Source organism: Micromys minutus, assembly GCF_963924665.1.
Source record: "Micromys minutus genome assembly, chromosome: 28".
NCBI classification, from domain to species: domain Eukaryota; kingdom Metazoa; phylum Chordata; class Mammalia; order Rodentia; family Muridae; genus Micromys; species Micromys minutus.
In genome coordinates, this window is record NC_137963.1 from 34599251 (window position 1) to 34623620 (window position 24370).

General features: G+C 44.7%; 1 protein-coding gene across 2 annotated transcripts in view; it reads right to left on the reverse strand.

The window, feature by feature from the left end:
- TMEFF1 (transmembrane protein with EGF like and two follistatin like domains 1) overlaps positions 1 to 7434 on the reverse strand; it is a gene marked incomplete at its 5' end in the record, with an annotated part of 80952 nt that extends 73518 nt beyond the window's left edge. For both annotated transcript variants that reach the window (XM_080940359.1, XM_080940358.1), the window contains one exon: positions 7260 to 7434. In XM_080940359.1, coding sequence (XP_080796485.1) covers positions 7260 to 7434 — 175 coding nt within the window. The remainder of the gene's footprint in view (positions 1 to 7259) is intronic.
- Between the last annotated feature and the right edge of the window lie 16936 nt (positions 7435 to 24370).

A 24370-nucleotide genomic window follows, 5' to 3' on the forward strand; every position in this document is an offset into this window, starting at 1 on the left:
ATCGCAGAAGCAGATCTCCGTCCAGCCTGTGACCTCATGGAAGGCCTGTCCCTGGTCTCCCAGGCCCTTCATCCCACAACCCAGAGATCTCTACAAGAGATCTGGGGGCTAAGGCAGAAGACACAGGAAGCAGGCTAGCTGACGGAGAGCCAGAGGAGGGACGACTCCACACCTTACTTGTCATTGTAGCTATGTGAAAATGACGGTTCAAAGTTATGAGAGTCTTCAAGTCTAGAAAAGGCTAAAATCCAGATTTGGAAGTGAACCCTTGAAACTCCAATGGTTTACAACCAATGCCACTTTTAAAAACACCTTCTAGGTATAACAAGAGTCTTAGACTCCATGGTGTCTTTTTACCATACTGCCGAGTTCTCCATTTCTGCCTGGCCAGTTCCAGGCTTTGCTTTGTAAAACCACAAGGCCGTGTGAACTTTCTAATAGACTCGAAGTCTTCAGAACAACTTCCAACCTTCCAGATAGCCCTTGAATGCCTGCAGCTGACTTGGTGGTCACCTGTGCTATCTTCCCCTTCCCTTTCCCCGACCTTCCCCACCACAGCCTAGCCGCATATTAGCTACTATCCTTGTGTCCATAACAAAATACCCAACAGAGCAACTTAAGGGAAAGATTTACTCTGGCTGATAGCTCAAGGGTTCACTCCATCGTGCCCAGGCAGAACTTAAGACAGCTAGTAGTCACATGCATCTAGTCTGGACGTGGGGAGCCATGGGGGCTGGTGGTCCCTTTCCTCCAGGACAGGTCTTCCAATTTAGGACAGGTCTTCCAATCTCAATGAATCTAATCAAGATAACCCATCACGAATGCCTGGGGGCTCCCTAGCTTAGGTAGCCCCCACAGTCGCCCAGATTTCTCTCCTAAATTGGCCGTCATTATTAGATATCACAGGCAATACCGCTGAAATTTTATCTTCAGCTTCCCATCTCTGTGCCTTTTTTAAGCCTAGAACCACCTCTCCCAATTCTCTTCAGGGGCACTGTCCAATTGGTCATTATACCATCCCATAAATAACTACAATGGAAAACTCACTATGCCAGGCACCGTTCTGGTCACTATGTAATCAAAGTGAACAATGCAGACAGAAGTACCTTTGACATGGAACTTATAAAGGAGGAAAAGGAGTATGGACCACAAAGTGAGAGAGCGGAGAGACAGCAGAAGGTCCTGAAGGCAGCCATGTTGGAAAGCGGCATTGCAGCAAATACTTGAAGTGAGGAGACCAGCTGACATATGGCGGGGACCAGAAGGTTCCAGGCATGAGGAGTATCAACAGCAAGGCTCCAGGGAAAGGCATCGCTGGTGTTTCCAGGCGACCTACTGTTCCTCAGGATCTGGTTCAAGCACCACCTACTCTAATTCCCACCAATCAGGACTATCCCTTGGCTCTGTATGCATGTCTTCCTACAAGCATTCTGTACAGTGGGGGGAAGAGAGGGCAGAGTTCCAACACCACCCCCTTTCTGATGCACACACAAGGAACTGGGAAGGCATAGGGGGAAAGGAAACTCTAATCAGAATATAGTATATAAAATAAAAATCTATCTTCACTAAAAGAAAGAAAAACAAAGGTGGTAAAATTGTTTACAAATTATTTACAAGTGGTACAGGTTTGTGTAAACCATTTTAAGTGTATAAGCGTGCGTTTCACTTCCTAGTCTCACTCAGACCTTTCTGTTTTCTTTCTGTATAGGACTCTGGGGAAATAGTTCCTCATTTTCTTAAATAAACCGCACTAGTGATCCAGTTGCCTGTGCTGTGTGTGCTCCTTTCAGGAAAGCAGACGTCTGCCAAATACTCGGGATGCTTCCTGGAGAATCCAGAACTCAGTGGGGTGGTCCCGCTGTTTCTGTTGCCTTGATCTCAAATCTAACCCATCCAAAGGCCTTTCGTTCTGTCTCATTCTGGCATCATGCTTTTCCTAAGCATTTCACAAAATAAGTTCTCATGTCTGTCCTTCTCAATTTGAGGGACGCTTACTAAATTATACTCACAAGTACCATTGGTATGAATAAGTTTGAGAGCAAACAGAGTGATTCTTAGTAGGCAGGGAAAGTAAATAGCACACAGGTAAAATGCAACTAATGGAGGAGTTTTATCGCCTAAATGTGTGTTGTGAGCCTTCCTGAATATAAATGGAGATTGGCCAACTTGAGGTGTCAAAAATCAAGGCCAGGAGAATATTTACAGAGAAATTTCCATTCGCCAAGTAAGATTTACAAATGACCGACAACTGCATGAAAAAGATGTTTGACCTCACTATAGGTCATTAGGGAAAAGGCAAATCAAGATCACGTTGACACAGTTTCACACCCACTAAGATGGTTGTAATCAGAAAGACAAACACAAATCCTGGGAAGCACATGGAGAATCTGGGACCCTCACATACTGCTGGTGAGAATGTAAAAGAGAACAGAAACTCTGGAACACAGTTTGGCAGTTCACCAAAATGTAAAAGATATGAGTTAGCGTGTGATCCACTAACTTACACAGTGTATACCCAACAGACAAAAAAGCAGAATGCACATGACTTCACCACAGCCAGACAGTAAGTATTATTCAACTCTAAAAGGAATGTAGTTCTAATACATGGGCAAACGTTGAAAATACCATAGTAAGTAAAAGAAATGGGAAGCAGTCGACCTCATAAGGTGTGACTCCACTTCCTTGTATGTCTGGACCTCGTAAGGTGTGATTCCACTTTCTAGCATGTGCAGGAAGCAAACCCACAGAGACACAATGTCTGCAGCAACCAGCAGCTCAGGAGGCCAGACGACTGCCCACAGCAGGTGGTTGCTTCTCAGGGTGAAGAACTGTTATAGAATTCGTGGTGGTGTTCAATTTTGTTACTAGACTGTTCCTGCTGTACTGTTTGTTTGCTTGCTTTTTAATCCAATTACTGTTCGTGGTCAGTAAGCGTTTATTCACGGGGGGAGAGGTAGATTCAAATGCACTAGGCAGGAATTCCCATTGTACATGCTTTGTACGAGAATAATCACCCCTCCTCCAACTATAAGATCTCTGAAGGCAGGCAGGGTCTCTCATATGTTGTCCTTAATACCTGGTGTGATCATACTACACATGCTAAGTAAATCTATAACCAGATTTTACATGTTGGAGACCTCCACCACTGCCCTGACCACTATTCTCCACACTAGACAACTCATTGCTTATTCCCTAGAACTCTGAAGCGCCCCTAGCCAGGCTTTCTTGTCAGCTTGGCAGTCACAGGATTCTAACCACCACATAGCCTCTAGAGGACCTGCTTCTAACTTCTCTGACACGTTGGAGCCCGGTTCAAATTCTCCATCTTCCGTCTGTCCCTAAATGCCACGTGCTGCTCTGCTTTCCGACCTCTAACCACAGCCCCTGAACCAGAAATGTTTCCTATAATTAGCTTTATTTGTTCTTCTCAACACCCAAGAGCTCCCGGAGCCAAAAAAAAAAAAAAACCAGGGCTCCTATCAGGAGTGAGAAGCAAATGTTAACTCAGGTTATGTCGTCTGGAGCTCCAGATCATCTTCACAAAAAGTCACATAATTGCCACATTTTCCCCTTTTTGGAAAAATCGAAAGCCTCCACACAAATTAGATTTTTAAAGAGTAACTGTAAACAAAAAGATCTAAAAAAAGACAAAAAACCATCAGAAGCCTGAAGTCCAGAATGAGTAGAGACCCTGTGGGGAAAGACCAATAAAATAGCTTACATAAATGAGAGAGGAAAGGGGGCTGACTGCTTGGGGAAGGCCTCGGCCAGAGCTGAAAGGACAGCGCAGATCCATTTAGCATCACTGCCTTAAAGGCACATGCTCTCCAAACTGAGTCTAGGACTCTGACGAAAAGAACACCTACAGTAAGCAGCTTGCACCCTGAACTGCTGAGGAACACAGAGCTGACTCCAAAATACATTTCCTGGGCAAACCAACTGTGCTAGGTGATGCCAAACAAACTTTCAACCATACTTCAAAACTACTGCTAAATATTACACTGTCTTGACAAGCAGCCGGAGGGCTAGAAATTAGAGAACACACCCTCATGTTTAGAAAAAGAAACAGGAGGGCACATGGAGATCCAGAAAATCATCTATAGGTTAACTTGCAACCTAGCTGCTGGAAATTTTTAAGAACAGATAAATCTGTGCAAGCTAGCATGTACATGCACGTGGGGGGTAATGTAAAGAGAGCAAGTGTGTGCACACTTAGATTCCTTACAAAGGTTCCCTCTAAAGGACATCTTCTTTTCCCCTAGAACAAAGAAAGGGAGATCGATGTAGCCTAACAAGATGCTCTGACCACACCTTTTAAGGATAGTCTGGTGGAAAAGATGGGAAATATCAAACTCCAAAAGCTTAAAAATCTACTAAACTCAACACAAGAGAAAGCACCGCTTGAATGTCTGATTAACTAACACATCCACAAACTTCCAGTAAAACACTGCAGAACCCTGACCTTCCTATAATCTAAATAATTACTACTGATAAAACCCATGGGCTCATCTTCATATTTACAAATTCCAAAAAGCTGAGTAACCCAGCACACTCAGCCTGACAGAGTCAGGCTCCATTAAAGATCCCAGAAGTCTAAAATAGCAAGCCAAAGGATAACAAAAGGGAGTCGAGGACGGAACTTAGATTTTTTTTTTTTTACCATAGCTTATTTAATAGTCCAGCGAGGAAGGGGTTGGGGGAGAGTAGAAGTCTATTTTAAAATACATTGATATTTTACACTTTACTATGTACATATTAATGCAAACAAATTTTATTGACAGGCAGTTTAATAATAACATATATATGTATATATATATCAGGTTATGCTGTCAAATTAATTAAGTAGCAAATTTATTAATGCAGGAACTTAGATTTTAAAGCTCAGTACACCCTCGAGATAACTTTACAAGGGAAACCTAGGACTTGCAATCGCAAGCTTTATTTAACACAAATGCATCACGTGCCCATACTGGATTTCTACAGTTCTCAAATTCATCAACTAAATGTGCATTTTCCTTCTTTGTCCCAGAGAGTAGTAACAGAAATATCTTTCAGTATGCCCTGGAAAGATGGCTCAGCCATTAGGAGCACTTTGTGCTGTCACAGAGGACCTGAGTTCAGTTCCCAGCACCCACATGATAGATAGCTCAGATCCTGGGGAATTTTCTTCTCCTGCCCTCTGCTGGCCTCTATAAGCACTGCATGCATATGATACACATACACGCAGGTAAAACGCACAAAAATAAAATACAAGTATTCTTTAGCCCTTGAAAACATTTGAACAGTATAACTTATTTGCATTCGTTATTGGTGACCGATGTTTCTAAAGGAAGGCTGAGATATTAAATCCAAATCTGTTTTAATTGAAAAAACTAAGAAAAAAATCAACTGACTTGCACCCAAATTACAGGTCTGCAGCAATGGCTATGGCCTCCAAATGGGTCCCCTTTTCCCACTCCATGTGAGTGCCTAGGCTTTTCTGAACACTTGTCCTAAGCACCAGGACAGAATCAGAAAGAGTTTACAAAACACCCATCAACAAATGCTATGCTTTGCTAAGGACAAATGAAGATAGCTAGCTCCAACCCCAACGACACAAACAGTACCACATCACCAAGTAAGATATTTTGACACAGCGTGATCAATCGTCTACAAAAGGTAACCAGTATTCGTTATCCAAAAAAGTCACTCTGGTAGACAAACAGCTTATCTTCTTAAATAAAGAGCGGTGGCTTACAAAAGCGTCATCCTATCCCAATTACTATTAGAAAAGTAGAAGAGAGTTTATGATTGGAAAGGTTTTTAATGGACATGCCATTTCCATCACTCCCAAAACCTCTCTTAAAACACACCATGCGAAAATTACTAAAAAAAAAAAATTTTAATGGTGCCCCCCCCAACCCCACCACCAAAAAAAAAAAAAAAAAAAAAAAAAAAAAGCCCAGCAAAAACCCTCTTGCCCTACGCATGGCCCCTTCAAGAACTCACAGGTACAAGGTTGTCTGGCAGCCCAACTAGCTGACTCCCATTGGCTCTCAGGTGCACCCCTCCACCCCTCCTCAACCCTAGTTAAAAGGACAAGTGCCAGGCTGAGCAGTGAGAAAAGCCCAAGTGAGCAAGGGCTGGCTTATGACCACTAGGGCTGTGGGGCCAGCTGCAAGCAGACCTACCCTCCCCCAAAGAGAACCTGGAAGCCTCTCCTTGCCCCAGGGCCTGGCTCCTCTGGGACTCCTTCGGAAAGGATGGAGGAACTTCAGTGCCTGGTCCCCTCCTCCCCTGTGTCATCCATTAAAACCCCAGCAAGCTCTTTGTTTCCAACAGCTGTGGTAGGGCAGGCGGCCTTGCAGAGAGGGGAGAGGTCACTTACTCCCCGGCTCCCCCGGCTGCCAATCTCCAGGTCCTCCAGCAAACACACACCACCACTGCCTCTCTTTCTACACCACTTTAATTAACCCGGGGTTACACTAGCTACACGGGGGGCACTCTCTGAGACCTAATTACCTTCCATACCCAAATCTCACGCAAGATGACTCCCTAGCTCCCTCCCTCTGTCAAACTGGGTTCACTACTGAACTCACATCTCTTCACCCTATATACACACACGTACTCCGGCGTAGGTACCTGAGCCCCAGTCTTTGTCCAGACACAAGCAACAAAACACTTCCTGGGCCCTCCTGGGACTCCCTGATGCCCTGATTCACAGACCTCTGTATGGTGTAGACCCCCATTGCACCCCAGAACCCAAAGGACAAGCACAACCACTCCTTCCTTTTACCAGCATAACCTCTGAGATCCAGGAACTCTAAGGAAGAACCTGCCCACCAACACATGGTCAGTCCTCAGGCCCTTATCCTCAGTCCCCGAGCTCCTCACCAACACACACACACACACACACACACACACACACACACACACACACACGCTAGCACGCACTCCCCTTGAAGCCTAGCCGTCCTCCTCCCTTGAGGCTTCACAACACTTTACACGCGCTTCCACGAGCACACCCAGGGTCACTGCTCCGTCTCGCGGAACCTCACCACGCCGCAAGGCCGCTCCAACCCTGGCCACTCGACACCCACAGATCACACACGGCCACTCCCCAGCCCCAGCCCAGGTCCCCCAAGCCCGCACCGCGAACTCGCGTCCTACTCTCCGCCCGGCCCCCGGGACTTCCCGGTACCTTGGTCCACACCGGGTCCTCCCGTGGCCCGGAACGGAGGAAGGGAGGAGCCCCAGAGGCGGGCGCCGGCGGCTCCTACCTGAGCAGTTGATGCTCTTGCCTCTGCCTCCGGGACAGTCCCCGCCGCCGCCCGCGGGCTGGTTGGACGCGCGGCTCCCGGGCAGGCAGAAGGCGAAGAGCAGAAGCACCGACGTGTAGCCGCAGACGGCGAGCGGGGGCGCGGCCGGCAGCCGGAGCGGCGCCTGGGCGCCCATGCTGTCGCGGCCGCACGGCGGGGAGCTCAGGGAGCGGCAGGCCGGCCACACCGGCCCCGCGCCGCCTCCTAGCAGCCGCGCCGCCGCCCGGGGCAGCCCCGCAGCATCCCCGCCAGGCCCCGGCCCTGGGCGCTTGGGACAGCCTCGTTGGGGGGGGGAACCCCGGCGCGAGCGAGGGGCGCGGGCGCGCGAGGGCAGGGAGCGCGCCGCGTGGGGAACACGGAGCTGAGGCGCGCGCGGGGGGCGCGGGGCGGGGACGGACGCAGCCGCTCGCTCGCAGGCTCGCCTTCCCTTTGTGTCCGCGCGGCCGTCGCCGCCGCGTCACAAAGACCCCGGCCCGCCCGGTGAGGGGCGCGTGACGGAGCCGCGGGCGGGGAGGGAGCGGCGACCCCGCCCCGCGCACACCCCCGGCGCCGAGCTCCGCCCCTCCCGGGGAGCCATTGTTCCCGAGGCGGGCGGGGGCGCGGGCCGGGGTCGCCGCTCCGGATGGCTGGCCGGACGGCGCCCAGGATGCTGGAGAGCGCTCCGGGACTGTGTCTCGGGAGCCCTTTGTGAGCCTTTCCCACACGCCTTCTAACCCTGCGCGCGCTCAGGTGGTCTTTCGTGTGTTTTCCAGGTGGAGGTAAAGGCAAAAGGTGACTTGTCCAAGGTCAGTCAGTCACATCCCAAGAAACGGGCAGCGTCGGGATTGGTACCTAGTTCTCACTCCAGCCTTGCACTTCTCAGGGGGAAAAGGCTTAATCCCCAAGACTCACCCCACCGGGTTCCTGGATAACTAGGCTGAATCTTTAAAGTGCGTTACCCTTTCCGCGCATAATAGCAAAGATTTAGAGCGGATTTGCTATATCCAAGGCCTAGAGGAAGCTCTTAGCCTGTATCCTCTCCTGTTCTGTGTCACAGCTTTACAAAGGAGTTTGCATTCTGGTTTTCTTCCTTCCCCAAGTCAGGAAGTTGGGACCAAGAGTCTTCAGCTGTCTGGAGCCCAGTACAGCCTTCTGCAGTCCTTGCCTTGCTGAATGATAACTTTACACAGGCAATAAGACCATAGGCCAAATTCTGGGAAATTTTCTGCTTTTTTTTCAATTTATTATGTTGCCCATTTTAGAAGGAATTTTGGGATTACCTTGTAAAATTAAGAAATGCGCAAGAAGGCTACTCAAAGAAAGCTACATTCTAAATACAAGACAGACCCTGAACATAGACCGTAAGGACAAGGAAGCTGACACGGAAAGACAGGAAAAAAGACGTAGACAGGAAAGGTGCAGTCAAGCGATCCACGAGAAAGGTTTGGAGACTAGCAAGAGATGGTCCCGCAGCTGAAAGCATGGGCTGCTTTTGCAGAGACTCCAGACAGGATTCCCACAGCAGCTCACAACCATCTGTAAATACAGTTCCAAGGGGTCCGAGACTCTTCCGGCCTCAAAGGGCAGTATAGGCATGTGGTACAGGTTGCACCAAACAAAACACCCATACACATTACAAATAAATGTATTTGCTAAAAAAGGGTTAAAGCCACAAGCAATAAAGGGAAAGACATGTAAACCAAAAGGTTACCCGTTTAGGTGATAATTGAAAAGTTCGAAAGGTTGACAGACTTAGCACTGTTCATTTATTCATTTTAGAGCGAGAGGTAACCTAAATATGAAGAAAAACTACATCTGTTTTCCTAGCAACACCAATATTGGGATTTCTGCTTTAAAGATGGTTGACACGACACAGCAATGAAGGTGTGATAACAGAATATGGCCCTGGTGACTATCAGTGGGGACAGCTTTTGATAATGATTACTGCTATAGAGACAGGGAGACTGGGGAGTGCAGAAGAAAATCCTGGGGACTGGAGAGATGCTTTAATGGTTGAGTTCTTCCTGCTCTTGCAGAAGACCTGGGTTTGGCTCTCAGCAGCCACATCAAGTGACACCCAGCTGCCTATGACTCCAGTTCCAGGGGCTCTGAAACACATGAACTCATATAGGCACACATGAATGAATAAATACTCTTTAAAGAAAACAAAATATGCATGTGTACCAGTCCAGAGAAAGGGCAAGACAGCTTTACCCTGTTACGTCACCGCTGAAAAGAGGAAAAGAGGATTGTGGGTAATAGGTACCTGCTCATCATATTTTTCTGTTGAAATTTTGGCCCTGAACCAGGACTGATCCCAGCCCCTTCCTGCTCAGCCACAGCAGAGGCCTCCTTCCGAGACCAGGCTCCCAGCAGCCTCTGCTGAGGCTTGATGTCATGAATGCTTCTTCCATGAACAGTGTCTTCCCCGGTATTCTGCCCTAAATTTCCATTTGCCTGCGAATCATAGCCCAGGCAGAAATACTAAGAGGACACAACCTTAGTCTAAATTAAAAGCAAATAACCCTAGGTATTTAGTCACATTTCTCATCTGGATCTTTCTCCAGATCAGGGAAGAAAAAGGTCAACATGGATTTCTCCAAAACTTTCCCATTGAAAAAGACTTTCCTCCAAAAAGGGGACTTTCCCCCAGGGAGAAAGGATCTCTCTGATTTTAATCATACAGTGTCAGAAAGGATTTCCCTTTTTGTTATATGATCAAAGAAGGAAGATTTTAGAGGTTACATAGAAACCCCATCATACATGTTAGTATTTGTAATTCCCAAATATCAGGTAACAAAAGGATGTGGAGCTCCTATGTAAAATCTCCCCAGATTGTTTAATAGAAATGTAGATTTCTGAAAACCACTCCAGACAGTCTGGAGGAAGTTTTAGTATCTATTTCTTTTAAATTTCTATAAATATCTCAGATGCACTGCCAAGGTTACAAACCCCTGACCTAACCTTGATCAATCAACTATTGCTCCTTAGCAAACAACCATAAACTGTCAGCAGTGTGAGACAGTCTTTCTTCATAGGTCTTACAGGGTCTGTGCTAGGATTGGCCAATCTGGGATAGCCCTGGCTGAATGGCTCTGCTTCCACTTCTGATCCAGCGGAGCTTGGTTCTCCTGCACAGGCTGAACCCTGGGTCACTCCACCAGAATTCATTCTGAGGCTCTAGTTCCCAGAGCAGAGGCTTCTGGGAGGACTTGTCAGTGTTGAAGGCTGTGCAGGAAGCTTCCTCCTGCTGCTCGTACATATCTGATAACACCCCACCAGCTAAAGCCAGTTCCCCCAAACAGGACCCCAAAACCAAAAAGTAGGAAAGTCTGGGCTAGGTGTCAAAAGTGCTTGTGGAGTGAGCATGAGGGACTGAGTACACACACACACACACACACACACACACACACACACACACATGAATACACACACACACATACACCACACATACACTCTACCACCACCACCCACAAAATAATGATATTGTATAGTTAACCAATGGGCAAGATGCTAGAAGTCAGCCTCTGACCTATACACACACACACACACACACACACATACACACACACATGAATACATACACACACATACACACATACACACGAATACACACACACATATACACATACACACATACACACGCATACACATACATACACACACACACATATACACACACACACATATACATACACTACACAGAGAGAGAGAGAGAAGTGTATGGAAGTTAGCCCAGACATGTGGAATGGATATTTTGAATCAAACCTATCAGGGATCCCTTGTTTGACTACTGTTTGTTATGATTTAAAAGAATGTTTTCAGCTCCAAGTAATAGAAAACTCCAAGCAACTTAAATAAAAAGATGGGGGGACACTCAGGATTTTTTTCTTGTTGTTATTGTTTAAGCCAGAGGCAGTGCCTTCTCTTTCCGATGGTTTTTTTTTTTTTTTTTTTTTTTTTTTTTTTTTTTTTTTGTCCTCGGTAATAAAGCTTGACTCGTGAAAAGCAGTCATTTCTTTAGGAAACCTTTGTGAGTGCCCTTGCTAGGCACCACAGCAGCCTCTTGGGGCAAGAGATAATCCTGCCCTTGCTGTGTGGGGGTGGGGAGACATATGAAAATTAACAGTTACAATACAGTGTAATAAATACTAAATATAAATGTGGTTGGGGTGGGGGTGAAGAAAATGGCAAATCCTATTCCAGACTCCCAGCCCTGCCAAAATTCCGGCTTTTCTGGACTCCTGCTGGCTGCCCTAGCTGTATAATGAAGTCCTGATAAACGTAATGAGACACCTTGGGGCTGACTAATTGGCCCTGGAAGGAGGCAATCACAATGCTTGAGCCAGAAACAGGGAGAGGGGTGATTTATGGAAGAGCATGGGAACACCCTGAGATTGGCATATAATCCAATTTGAGAGTCTAGACCACACTTCCTGGAGAAGGGGTGGGGAAGACTTTTTAAAAAGTGGAAAGTAAAAAAAAAAAAAAAACATTCTTTAATAAATCCGGACTGAAAGGCTTCCAGTCTGTAACAATCCACTGTCTTAGTCCTAAGGAAGTTTAGTGTTGAATGTTGATAACATCGTTAGCATAATATATGAATAAAATGGCAGCGTTAGTAAGGAATGGTATGAAGAGGAGGCAGACAAGACTTCACAAGTAGAGTGGAAAAGGCCAGATAGAGGGAGGTCAGACAAGCAAAGGGCCTGTTAGAAATCTGAATGTCAGCTACTGTTGAAAAGATGACTTCATGGAGTCAGGAGGTGTTTCGTAAGAATCTACTGTGGTTGAGGCTCTGCTCTGGGTGCAGAGAAGCATCAGTGGAGAAATAGAGCTGCTGCCTTCCGTGGTCCTTAGAGTCGAGGGGGGAAATCCAGATCATAATAAGAATAGAACACAAAATTCTTGGGTGGAGAAAGGGAGATATGTACTGTTCGCTGGAGACACACTGCATTCCAGACGATGTCTGGTGACTTGTATCTGTGTATCAATGCCCCTCCCACCTGGTTAGTGTGAAGCAAAGTCCTAATAAGGTTCAGTACCTGAGGCTACATCAGTAAGCTGAGTCAACTGGTTCACTCTGGCCCTGAAGCCACACCACAAACTTGGAGGAAAGCATCATTTCCTGATACAAGATGGAGTCAAGATTGGTACCATCGGGATGGCAACCAGACTCTTAGCAACAACTAAGAGATGTGAATCAACCTGGGTGCCACTCAGATAAATGGATCAAGAAAACATACATGTGTTCACTGGAGTGTTATTCATGCTTAGAGACAGGTGAGACCCTCTCATCTGCAACAAGTAGTTGGAACTGGGGAACAAAACGCAGAATGAAATAAGCGAGACACGGGAGAAGCATCTTGTGTGCCGTCATACATGGATGCTTAAGCACCTGGACCTTTAAGTAGAATGAGTGACAATTAGAGGTTGAGAAGGGACCAAGGGTCAGGGGAGGGTCAAGGACAATGGTTGGCTACCACTAATACACCGTATGCATGTGTGGAAATATTAAATGAAGCTCCTCTTGTAGGTATGATTAATATGCATGTTTTAAAAATAAGACCTCAGCTGTGAGATTGATGTGTAGCTCAGAGATAAGTCACATTCTAGCATGATCCATGCCTAGGGTTAGAGCCCCAGAATCAATCTATTTTTAAAGTTTTAAACTGTAGCCACCAAAGGATAGCACAAGCCATCCTTGGCACACTACAAGGATGTCAAGAGATTTTCTTAGGCTTCTTTGATGGCGCGATGTGGGGGATCTTTTAAACACTTGGTGCAGACTTTAGTGGAAGGTGATATTATTGTCACCATGTCCCTCTAATGATCCTCAATTATGTAGCTGGAGAAGGAGCGCCGGGGAGGCCTTCCAGACATCTGAAGAAGAGGGGCGATGGGAACCCAGAGAGTTAGTCTCATTCCAGCCTCCCCACTACGGCTCTGTCAGTCTCGAAGCCTTCTCACCCAAACACTCCCGTGAGTGGGTAGAGAGAGAGGAGACACCCCTAGATTTTCTAACAGGCCTACCTGTCATTCAGTTGTTCAGCACCTCTCTAAATATAGAGGTGAGGCTTTTTATTTTTATATCTCTCTGCAATCAGAAAATGTCAGCTGCGATTCAGATTTCTCCAATGGTTTTAGCTTGTGAAGGATTGCGCCCCGAAGATGGCTTCTCTAGTCAGACAGTGAGACATAGTGAAGCAGCAGTTCCATTGTGCTAATTAAGAGCATACGCTCTGGATCCAAGCCATGTGGGTTTTTCCTTTGCTCTGCTAGTTCTGACACTGGGCAGGTTACTTAGCTGTTCTGTGTGAGTTTCGTAACCTGCTTAGTTCCATTCCTGTCCACAGTGCACTGAGGACAAAATGAGCGGATGGGTGCAAAGTACTGAGAACCATGTTCTGTGTGTCCCTTGTACTCAGTGGTATAGTGACTACATGACAGACGTTAATAAGCAGAGAGCTCTGCGAGTATCACATAGTACTGCACAAAACCCAAGCAAGGCGTTGGGGTCATCTTTATTCTGAAGACAGAAAAACAATCTGCCCAAGTTCACAAAGAATCTGCCCAAGTTCACAAAGTACAAAGCAGGGTGAGCGCCTGGTCTGCCTTATTTCCATAGTCTATACTCTGAGTCAAATCCCAAAGAGTTGAAAGTCAAGAGAGCTCATCTGGGCTGGTTGCCTACTAGAGAAACATGTAAGAGGGCAGTCTGGTGACTAGCAGAGGCAGCCAAGTGCTTAGGAAATAAAGCCGAGACAAATAGGTGAGACAGGGAGAAAGACAAGAGCAGAGCAGTATAGTACACACTTCTAATCCCAATGCGTGAGAGGAAAAGCTGGAGGAGAGATAAGAATTCCAAGCCAGCCTGGGATACATTGTGAATTCAAGGTCAGCTCAGGATACATAGCAAGACTGTGTGTGTGTGTGTGTGTGTGTGTGTGTGTGTGTGTGTGTGTGTAAAAGAAAGACAGATAGACAGAGAGAGGAGAAGAGGAGAGGGGGGTAGGGATAGAAAGAGAGACAGTTTAATTTTTATCCCAAGCCTAAAAACATCATCCATTGAGCCCAAGATCCTGAAAGAGACATCAAGGAATTGAGAATTAGAGAGAATTAAATGTAACTAAATAACTCTGTTTTGCCATTGAATGTGTTTAAGTATGTCAGCTTGCCTCTGTATGTATACATATGTATTGAGCATATGTCATTTGCCTGTGTGCATACATATGTAAGGAGTATATCAGCTTGCTTCTCTGTACATATGCATAACTGCCAAGCATATGCCATTTTGCTCTGTATGTACATATGTAAGGAATGACTATATATCAGATTGCCTCTGAGAAGAGTGTGTGTGTATGCCTGCATACTTGAGTGTCGAAATTGAGCCCTGTGCTCATACATGTACATGTGCACTTACACATGAATATATTAACCTCATCTTGTATTGCACATGTGAGCATGAATTAAATCAGGAGATTTAAATGTCTTCTTTGCTCCCAGTTGAAAATGACTGCCTAAAATCTAACGGCCAGGAAGGCTGGCAGCGAGGTCAGTACAGCTGGATTTAACAGCCTGGATTCCCAATTAAGAGGGAGGCAAAGGTGAAGCCACACATCCTGGACTCCTCCCCTCAGCCCAGGAAAACAGTGACAGGACACAGAGCAACTCTGGCAGTGGTGACTTCCACAATGGTGAGAGCAGGATCAGGGCAGGGAGCATGGTGACAGTCGCTGCATTCATCATTAGCCTTGGCCCATGATGTGTTAGGCAGTCATGTGAGGCAGGGAAGACTCAGAGGTGGACAAGACAGACGCAGTGCCTGTCCTGCGCCTAGCAGAGACGTCAAGCCTCCAACAGACCCCTGAGGTACCAAGAGTTGGAGGTGCAACTTCCCCAGAGTGGCATTTAAACTGAGACCGAGAGATTAATGTAGAGCTAGAGGGGGTGAAGAAGAAAGATTATTCTATGGAGAAATCCAAAATGTGGAAATGACGTCGAGACTACGGCAAATTCAAGAGACAGAGGAAAATGAATTTACCGTCTCATGGCATATGTGGAGTCAAAAACTTCGAGCTCATAACGTGGATGATCTTTATAGAGACTAAGCTGGCTCATGAGTGGGGAATGTTGGTGAAAGGAGATGTAACTGTAGTTAGAAAGGAAGAATAAACTCAAGAGGTCCGTCACACACTATGGTGGCTGTAGTTCATGATCCCACCCCCACTGTGTGTGTGTGTGTGTGTGTGTGTGTATGTATGTGTGTATGTGTGTGGTGCTGAAGACTGAACACTGAACAGTGCATAAGATGTATCGTGTATTGTATTTTTGCCAAAAATGCAAAGAAAGTGATGCTAAATGTTCTTGTTCCCTCATGGGAGGTAATGCAAGATCAAATAGAGGAATAGGGATTGAAGAAAAGATCACTTAGAGGCCACCTCACCTGGGGATCCACCACATATGCAGCCACCAAATCCAAGCACTACAGCTGATGCCAAGAAGTACTTACTGGCAGGAACCAGAATAGAGATGCCTCCTCAGGGACTATGCTAGAGTCATATAGATACAGCTGAGCATGCTTGCAGCTAACCATTGGACTGAACTTGGGGACCCCAATGAGGTTGCTAAAGAAAGGACCTAAGGAGCTGAAAGGGGTTACAACCTCATGGGAAGATAACAACATTATCAACCAACCAAATCCTCCAAAACTGCCATTAACTAAAACACCAAACTTTATACACACATTGAGAGATCTATTGATCCAGTTGCATATGTAGCTGAAGATACCAGTGTCTGGCATCCATGTGAGAAGAGGCTTTTGGTCCAGGGAGGGCATGTTTTCCCAATGTAGGGGAATGTCAAGGCAATGGGGTAGAGAAGGTGATTAGAAGGGAGTGCACCTTTGTGAAGGCAAATGGAGGGGGAGGGGGATTGGAACCATTGGGGGAAAGGTCTTATGCTAGTATATGTATTAATTAGCTAGATTTGACCCTTTCACAACATGTGTATACTTCACAACATCATGACATAGACAATAAATACACATGAATTTATCTGACTACTTAAAAGAAGGAGCACAAGGCAGCTGCACCCCGAAGTCTGGAAAGTGAACAGCACAGAAAGAAGCTGGGGACTCTAAAAAGCAAGCGGCAGACCCTACAGACCTCAGTGAGAATACACACTTAGGCTTGATTCTAAGATCTAAGCAGGCATCTGGGTCTGATGGCTTATGCCTGTAAGTCTAGGATGTGGGAGAATAAGACAAGAGGATCGTGGAGGCCATTTCCGGCTGTATATGATTCGGGCAGCTTGAATTGATTGATGAAGCCTTAACACACACAGAGGAGAGGAGGGAAGGGGACAGGAGACTGTAGGAGAGGGGAGGGAAGAGGACAGGAGAGGTGAGAGGAGAGAGAGGACGGCTACTGCAGTGGCCCAGGTAAGAGGTGACAATGGCTTGGAGTTGCAAAGATGAATAAATGAACCAAATAGATATGGCAGGTAAAAGCAATAAAATTTGGTGACAGGGCTGGAGAGATGGCTCAGTGGTTAAGATCACTGACTGCTCTTCCAGAGGTCCCGAGTTCAATTCCCAGCAACCACATGGTGGCTCACAACCATCTGTAATGAGAGCTGATGCCCTCTTCTGGTCTTCTGTGAAGACAGAGACAGTGTACATAAAATAATATATCTTAAGAAAAAGAACTTGGTGACAGACGAGATGTAGGAGGAGAGGGAGAGGAAGTGTCAAGCAATGGCTTGATGGTATTTATAACACAGCCAACCCTGAAGGGAAAGCAAGTTTGGAGATGGGACGGTGGGTTTAATTCTAGGCATACATTAAGTTTAAGGGATCATTGATGAAAAAATCAAGTGCCATTAGAGAGATCTCTTTAGCTATCAGATAAATCTTTTCAGGCAAAAGAGATTGTACTGGGCGTGTGTAAATGAGTTATGAAGATGACTATAATGGCATACCATAAAACAAGGGGGTCTGTGCCACTACCGAGAAACTCAAGCGGAGGGACCTGTACAGGCACTGGCAGAAAATTCGAAGAGTCGGAAAAGAACAGTGTCAAGGTGACCAAGGAACAAATGTGTGGCAAGAAGTAGGATATGGCCAACTGGTCAAATGCTGCTGTGCGATGAGGCAAATGTGAAAACCGGGTAGTTTCCAAATGATGCCGTCTCTGGGGATCAGCAGGAACCACTGGGTAGCGTGGAAGGGGCAGAGTCTAGACTGGAGTTCAGTGTAAGGTGAATAAGAAGTAGGAAATAGAGACAACATGTAGACATTTGACTGTGAAGGGAAGAAAGCAAGCAGGAGGTGGCTGTGGGCAGAGGAAGAACCAAAATATTCAGACGGTGATGATGGGGGCTCATTAACAGGAAAATCAGACATACAGTAAGATGCTTGGGGGGGGAGTGGAATTCAAAGTACATATGGGTACACTCTTTATACAAGCAGGAAAGATAGACTGGGGGCTCACACAGTCTGTCTTTTAGATAGGGTGTTTAGATACCAGGGATATTTCTGAATTCTGGCTCTGGTGCTTTCTGAAGAGAAAGGGGAGAGGGGATAAAGGCTGTGGGAGGAGGGGGACATTAACCCCACTCCATTCTTCATCTACTCTCAGCCTCCCTACCTCAGCCTTTATCCTTGTCTTCCACGTGAGTGACTGAATTTCTCCATCTTATATAAGATGTTGCTTTTTAAAATGTATCTATAAAATGCATTTTACATAACAGATATCATATCAAAACAAATATCCTGGCACCTCCCTTCCAGCCAGATTGCTACCTGAGTCTTACTACAGCGAAATGCTGAGTCAGACTTGAAGAACGGAGGGGGGAAAGGGGAACAGTACCATGGCTGCTGATGACAATGGGTGAGAAGGTTATAGTTTTCCCCAGCAGTGCTCATGGATAATCAGTGGTGTCCAAAGAGGCAGTCCGAGGAAAGGCTCTGAGGAGACGTCTTCTCTCAGGTGGGCATTTCTTGGCACAGTGTAGAGCAGAGGGAATCTACCTTGGTGCTCCTCACCTCCAGCAAAGAAAACATGAAGCAAGCCAGGCATGGTGGCACATACTTATTATCCCAGCATTTTCGAGATAAAGGCAGGAAGTTGAGAGTTCGAGATCATTTTCAGTTATGTGGTGAGTTTGAGGCCAGCTTAAGCCACAAGTCTCTTTCATTCAAAACTGGGAGAGAAGGGACAAGGAGAGACAGACAGACCGACAGACAGAGACAGAGGAATTTTTGGTAGATTTGTTTGTTTGTTTTCTGTAGTCAGTGGTACTGGTTTATCAAATCCAGCACAACTCTGTTCTACATGAATGCGGTAAAGATGGTCACTGCTGATCCAATGATCATTTGAATCACTGGGTGATCAATGATCATTTGAATCACTGGGTGATCAATAAACAAAGTTTACATAGCTCAAGCTGCATAAAATCCCGTCGTGCGGCTGCAGAAATGGGCACATGCCCATCTCAGCCAAGGAGCTATTTGGTAGCTTCCAGAAGAGGGAGAGTCAGTTTTCCTCAGTGACCCTTCCCCCAGTAGGCTGACCCCACTCCAGGGCAAGCCCCAGTCCCAAGAATAGTTGGCTCACATAAACAGGTTTCAAAGAAGATTAAAGGCAAAAACAAAACCAAAAACAAAACAAAACAAAAACAAACAAACAAACAAACAAAAAACCTTATGGTTGAATGGTAGGGAGATAGGAGTGGAAATGGAAGAAATTCGGGAAGGGGGTGAATATGATAAAAATACACTGTATGACACTCCCAAAGAATTGATAAAATATCACGTCAAAAGAGAACTTTCAAGAATCTAAGACAATTAAGTAAAAGGTTATAAGGGGACAGGATAGTCATAGTCTTAAATAATCATCCGACAGATAACATGAATAAAAGAATATAATTGTTCAGTCGGTCTGGCCCACACCACCTTAACAGGGCGATCAGATTTAACAGTAGCAGTGGTGGGGCACTCTGCCAATACACACCTCTTGCTCTGATGCTGTAAGAAGAACAGGACATTTACCTATGTGGTACTCTTGCCAAAGAATTTTGATGAACATTGAAGATGTGATCAGATAGATCCAGAATGTGGAGCGCTTTACAAAGCCTGGACTGGAAAAGAAAACTGTGTCATCTCACTGATAAGTAGATATTAGCCCAAAAGTTCGGAATACCCAACAATTCACAGAACATATGAAGCTCAAAAACTAGGAAGGCCAAATGTGGATGCTTTAGCCCTTCTTAGAACGGAGAGCAAAATGCTCATGGAGGAAAATACAGGGACAAAGAGTGGAGCAGGGACTAAAGAAAAGGCCATCCAGAGACTACCTCACCTGGGGATCCATCCCATATGCAGCCACCAAACCCTGTCACCATTGCTGATGCCAAGAAGTACTGCTGACAGGAGTCTGATACTGATGTCTCCTGAGAGGCTCTGCCAGAGCCATACTGATATAGATGAGGATGTTTGCAACTAACCATCAGACTGAGCACAGGGACCCCAATGGAGGAGCTAGAGAAAGGACCTGAAAGAGTTTGCAATCTCAGAGGAAGAACATCAATATCAACCAAACAAATCCCCCAGAGCTCCAGGGACTAAACCACCAACCAAAGAGTAATCATGGAGCGACCCATGGCTCCAGCCACATATGCAGCAGAAATGCCAGAGCAATGAAATGGGAGTGTGTTAAAGGGAGAGGGAGCACCTTCATAAAGGCAAGGGGGGAGGGGGAATGGGAAAAGGGGGAAAGGGGATAATATTTGAAATGTTAATACATAAAATATCCAATAAAAAAAGACAAAAATAAAAGAAAAAGAACTCTGAGTCATTAAGATGAAGATAAAGATTTGTTCCAGATTCTTCTATAAAACAAAGATAATGATGACCAAATGCATCTGAGAAATTACACCACAGTACAAAACAGAAGAGCTGGAGAAATTTGAATGTAGATCACATATTAAGTGATTTATTGATTTAATGTTAAGGTGTAATAACGGGATTGTGTCTTGTGCGATAGTATTCTTATGCTAAGTACATATTGCTGAAGTACTTATGGGTAGAGTGCCATAATGTCCAAAACACTCTAGCTACAGAGGACAAAAAGCAGGAGAGAAGGAGGAATCAGAAGAGGAGGGAGAAGAGGAGGAATTGGGGGAAATCAGAGGAGAAGGAATTAAAACCTAAAGCCAGTTCTGGCCTCCATCTGTGCCCAGAGCCAAAGCAGGCCCACCACCATCAGGACTCACAGCCTGCCCTGAGACTGCTGAAACCCCAGAGGGGTCTCAGGCGCACTCTCCCTCCTGAGTCCATGGGTGAGTCCCCACTTCCTCTCCAATGACTATCCAGGGAGAGACCTTTGGGAACTCTCTGGGCACAGGTATCTCAGTGATACCTTGGTCACAAAACAGACCTCAACAAGAAGATGCAAGAAGATCAAAATAGCCCCATGCATCCTACCGGTTCACTATGAACTAAGACTGGTCTTCAATAACAACAAAAACAACAAAAAGCCAACATATACATGGAAGCTTAACAATGCTCTACTCAATAACAACTGGTCAAGGAAGAAATAAAGAAATTAAGGATATTTTAGAATTTAATGAAAATGAAAGCACAACATACCCAAACTTATGAGATACAATGAAAGCAGTACTAAGAAGAAAACTCATAGCTCTGAGTGCCTCTAAAAAGAAACTGGAGAGAGCAATCACTAGAAGCATGACAGCACAGCTGAAAGCTCTAGAACAAAAGGAAGCAGATACCCCAAGAGAGATAGAAGACAGGAAATAACCAAACTCAGAGCTGAAATCAACCAAGTAGAAACAAAAAGAACTATACAAAAAATCAATCAAAGCAGGAGCTGGTTCTTTGAGAAAATCCACAAGATTGATAGACCCTTAGCCAGACTAATTAGAGCACAGAGAGAGTATCCAAATTAACAAAATCAGAAATGAAACAGGAGACATCACAACAGAAACTGAGGAAATACAAGAAATCATCAGATTCTGTTACAAAAGCCTATACTCAACAAAACTGGAAAATCTAGAGGAAATAGACAATTTTCTAGATAGATACCAGGTACCAAAGTTAAATCAGGATCAGATAAGCCATCTAAACAGTTCCATAACCCTTAAAGAAATAGAAGCAGTCATAAAAGCCTTCTAACAAAAAAAAAAAAAAAAAAAAAAAAAAAAAGAGTCCAGGATCAGATGTGTTCAGTGCAGAATTCTATCAGACTTTTATAGAAGACCTAATACCAATCAATACTCTCTCAAAACTATTCCACAAAATAGAAACAGAAGGAAAATTACCCAACTCAGTTTTCAAAGCTACAATTATGCTCATACAAAGACCCTACAAAGAAAGAGAACTTCAGACCAATTTCTCTCATGAACATTGATGAAAAAAAATACTCAATAAAATTCTTGCAAACCAAATCCAAGAACACATCAAAATGATCATTCAACATGACCAAGTAGGCTTCATTGCAGGGATGCAGGGATGGCTCAATATATAGAAATCCATCAACCTAATTCACTGTATAAATAAACTCAAAAAAAAAAAAAAAAAAAAAGACACATGATCATCTCATTACATGCTGAGAAAGCATTTGACAAAATTCAACACCCCTTCATAATAAAAGTCTTGGAGAGATCAGGAAGGCTCATACCTAAACATAGTAAAAGCACTATACAGCAAGCCAGTAGCCAACATCAAACTAAATGAAGAAAAACTTGAAGCAATACCACTAAAATCAGGGACTAGACAAGGTTGCCCACTCACCCCCTACCTATTTAATATAGCACTGGAAGTCCTAGCCAGAGCAATTAGAAAGCAAAAAGAAGTTAAAGGGATACAAATTGGAAAGGAAGTACTCATGATGGCATATTTAAGTGACCGCAAAAATTCCACCAGAGAATTCCTACAGCTGATAAACAACTTCAGCAAAGTGGCTGGATATAAAATTTATTCAAACAAATCAGTAGCCTTCCTCTATTCAAGGGATAAACAGGCTGAGAAAAAAATTAGGAAAACAACACCCTTCACAATATTCATAAATAATAAAAGTACCTTGGTGTAACCCTAACGAAGCAAGTGAAAGATCTATATGACAAGAACTTCAAGTCTCTGAAGAAAAAAATTAAAGAAGATCTCAGAAGATGGAAAGATCTCACATGTTCATGGATTGGAAGGATCAACAATAAAAGAATTTCCAGGGGAATCACCATCCCTAACATCAAGCTGTATTACAGATCAATTGTGATAAGAGCTGCATGGTATTGGTTCAGAGGCACAGGTAGATCAATGTAATAGAATTGAAGACCCAGAAATGAACCCACACACCGTTATCTTTGACAAAGGAGCTTAAAACATTCTATGGAAAAAAAGACTCTTCAGCAAGTGGTGCTGATTCAACTGTTGGTCAGCATGTAGAATGCAAATCGATCCATTCTAATCTCCTGTACAAAGCTCAAGTCCAAGTAGACCAAAGACCTCTACATAAAAACCTATACACTGAAACAAATAGAAGAGAAGGTAGGGGAATAGTTTAAAACACATAGGTACAGGGGATAGTTTTCTGAATACTACACCAATGGCTTATGTTCTAAAATCAAGAATTGACAAACGGGACCTCATAAAATTGCAAAGTTTCTGTAAGGCTAAGGAAACTGTCTAGAGAATAAAACCGCAACCAACAGACTGGTAAAGGATCTTTAGCAATCCTACATCTGATAGAGGTCTAATATCCGATATATACAAAGAACTCAAGATGTTAGACTATAGAGAATCAAATAATCCTATTAAAAATGGGGTACAGTGCTAAACAAAGAATTCTCAACTGAGGAATAGGGAATGGCCAAGAAGAACCTAAAAAAGTTCAAAATCCCTAGTCATCAGGGAAATGCAAATCAAAACAATCCTGAGATTCTACCTCACACAGGTCAAAATGGCTAAGATCAAAAACTCCGGTGACAGCAGATGCTGGTGAGGACGTGGAGAAAGAGGAACACTCCTCCATTATTGGTGGGGTTGTAAACTGGTACAACCACTTTGGAAATCAGTCTCACGGTTCCTCAGAAAATTGGACATAGTACTACCTGAAGACCCAGCTATACTACTCCTGGGCATTACCCATAAGACACTCCAACATATAACAATGACACATGTTCCACCAATTTCATAGCAATCTTGTTTATAATAGCCAGAATCTGGAAAGAACGCAGATGTCCTTTAAAAGAGGAATGAATACAGAAATTGTGGTACATCTACACAATGAAGTACTTACTACCCAGCTATTAGAAAGAATGACTTCATGAAATTCCTAGGCACATGGATGAAACTAGAAGCTATCATCCTGAGTGAGGTAACACAGTCACAAAAGAACACACATGATATGCAGTCACTGATAAGAGGATACTAGCCCCCAAAAGCTCTGAATAACCAAGAAACAATTAACAGACCTTATGAAGCTCAAAAAAAAAAAAAAAAAAAAAAAAAAAAAAAAATGAAGACCAGAAGATGGATACCTCATTTTTTCTTTTAAGAGAGAAAAAAACACTCATGGGAGGAAATACAGGAACAAATAGAGGAGCAGAAACTGAAGAAAAAAATCATTCAGAGACTGCCTCACGTGGGGATCCACCCCATATGCAGCCACCAAACCCATGCACTATTGCTAATGCCAAGAAGTGCTTACCATGAGGAGCCAGATATGGATGCCCCCCCCACCAGAGGCTTTGCCAGAGTCATACAGCTATAGTTAAGGATGCTTGCAGCTAACCATCAGTCCCCAATGAAGAAAGAACTGAAGGAGCTGAAAGGGTCTGCAACCCCATGGGAAGAACATTATCAACCAACCAAACCCTTCCGAACTCCCAAGGTCTAAACCACCAACCAATGAGCACACATGGAGAGACCCATGGCTCCAGTTGCATATGCAGCAGAGGATGGCATTGTCTGTCATCAGTGGGAAGAAAGGCCTTTGGTCCAGTGAAGGTACCTTTTCCCAGTGTAGGGGAATGCCAACGCGATGAGGTGGAGAGAGTAGTTAGGAGAAGGAGCA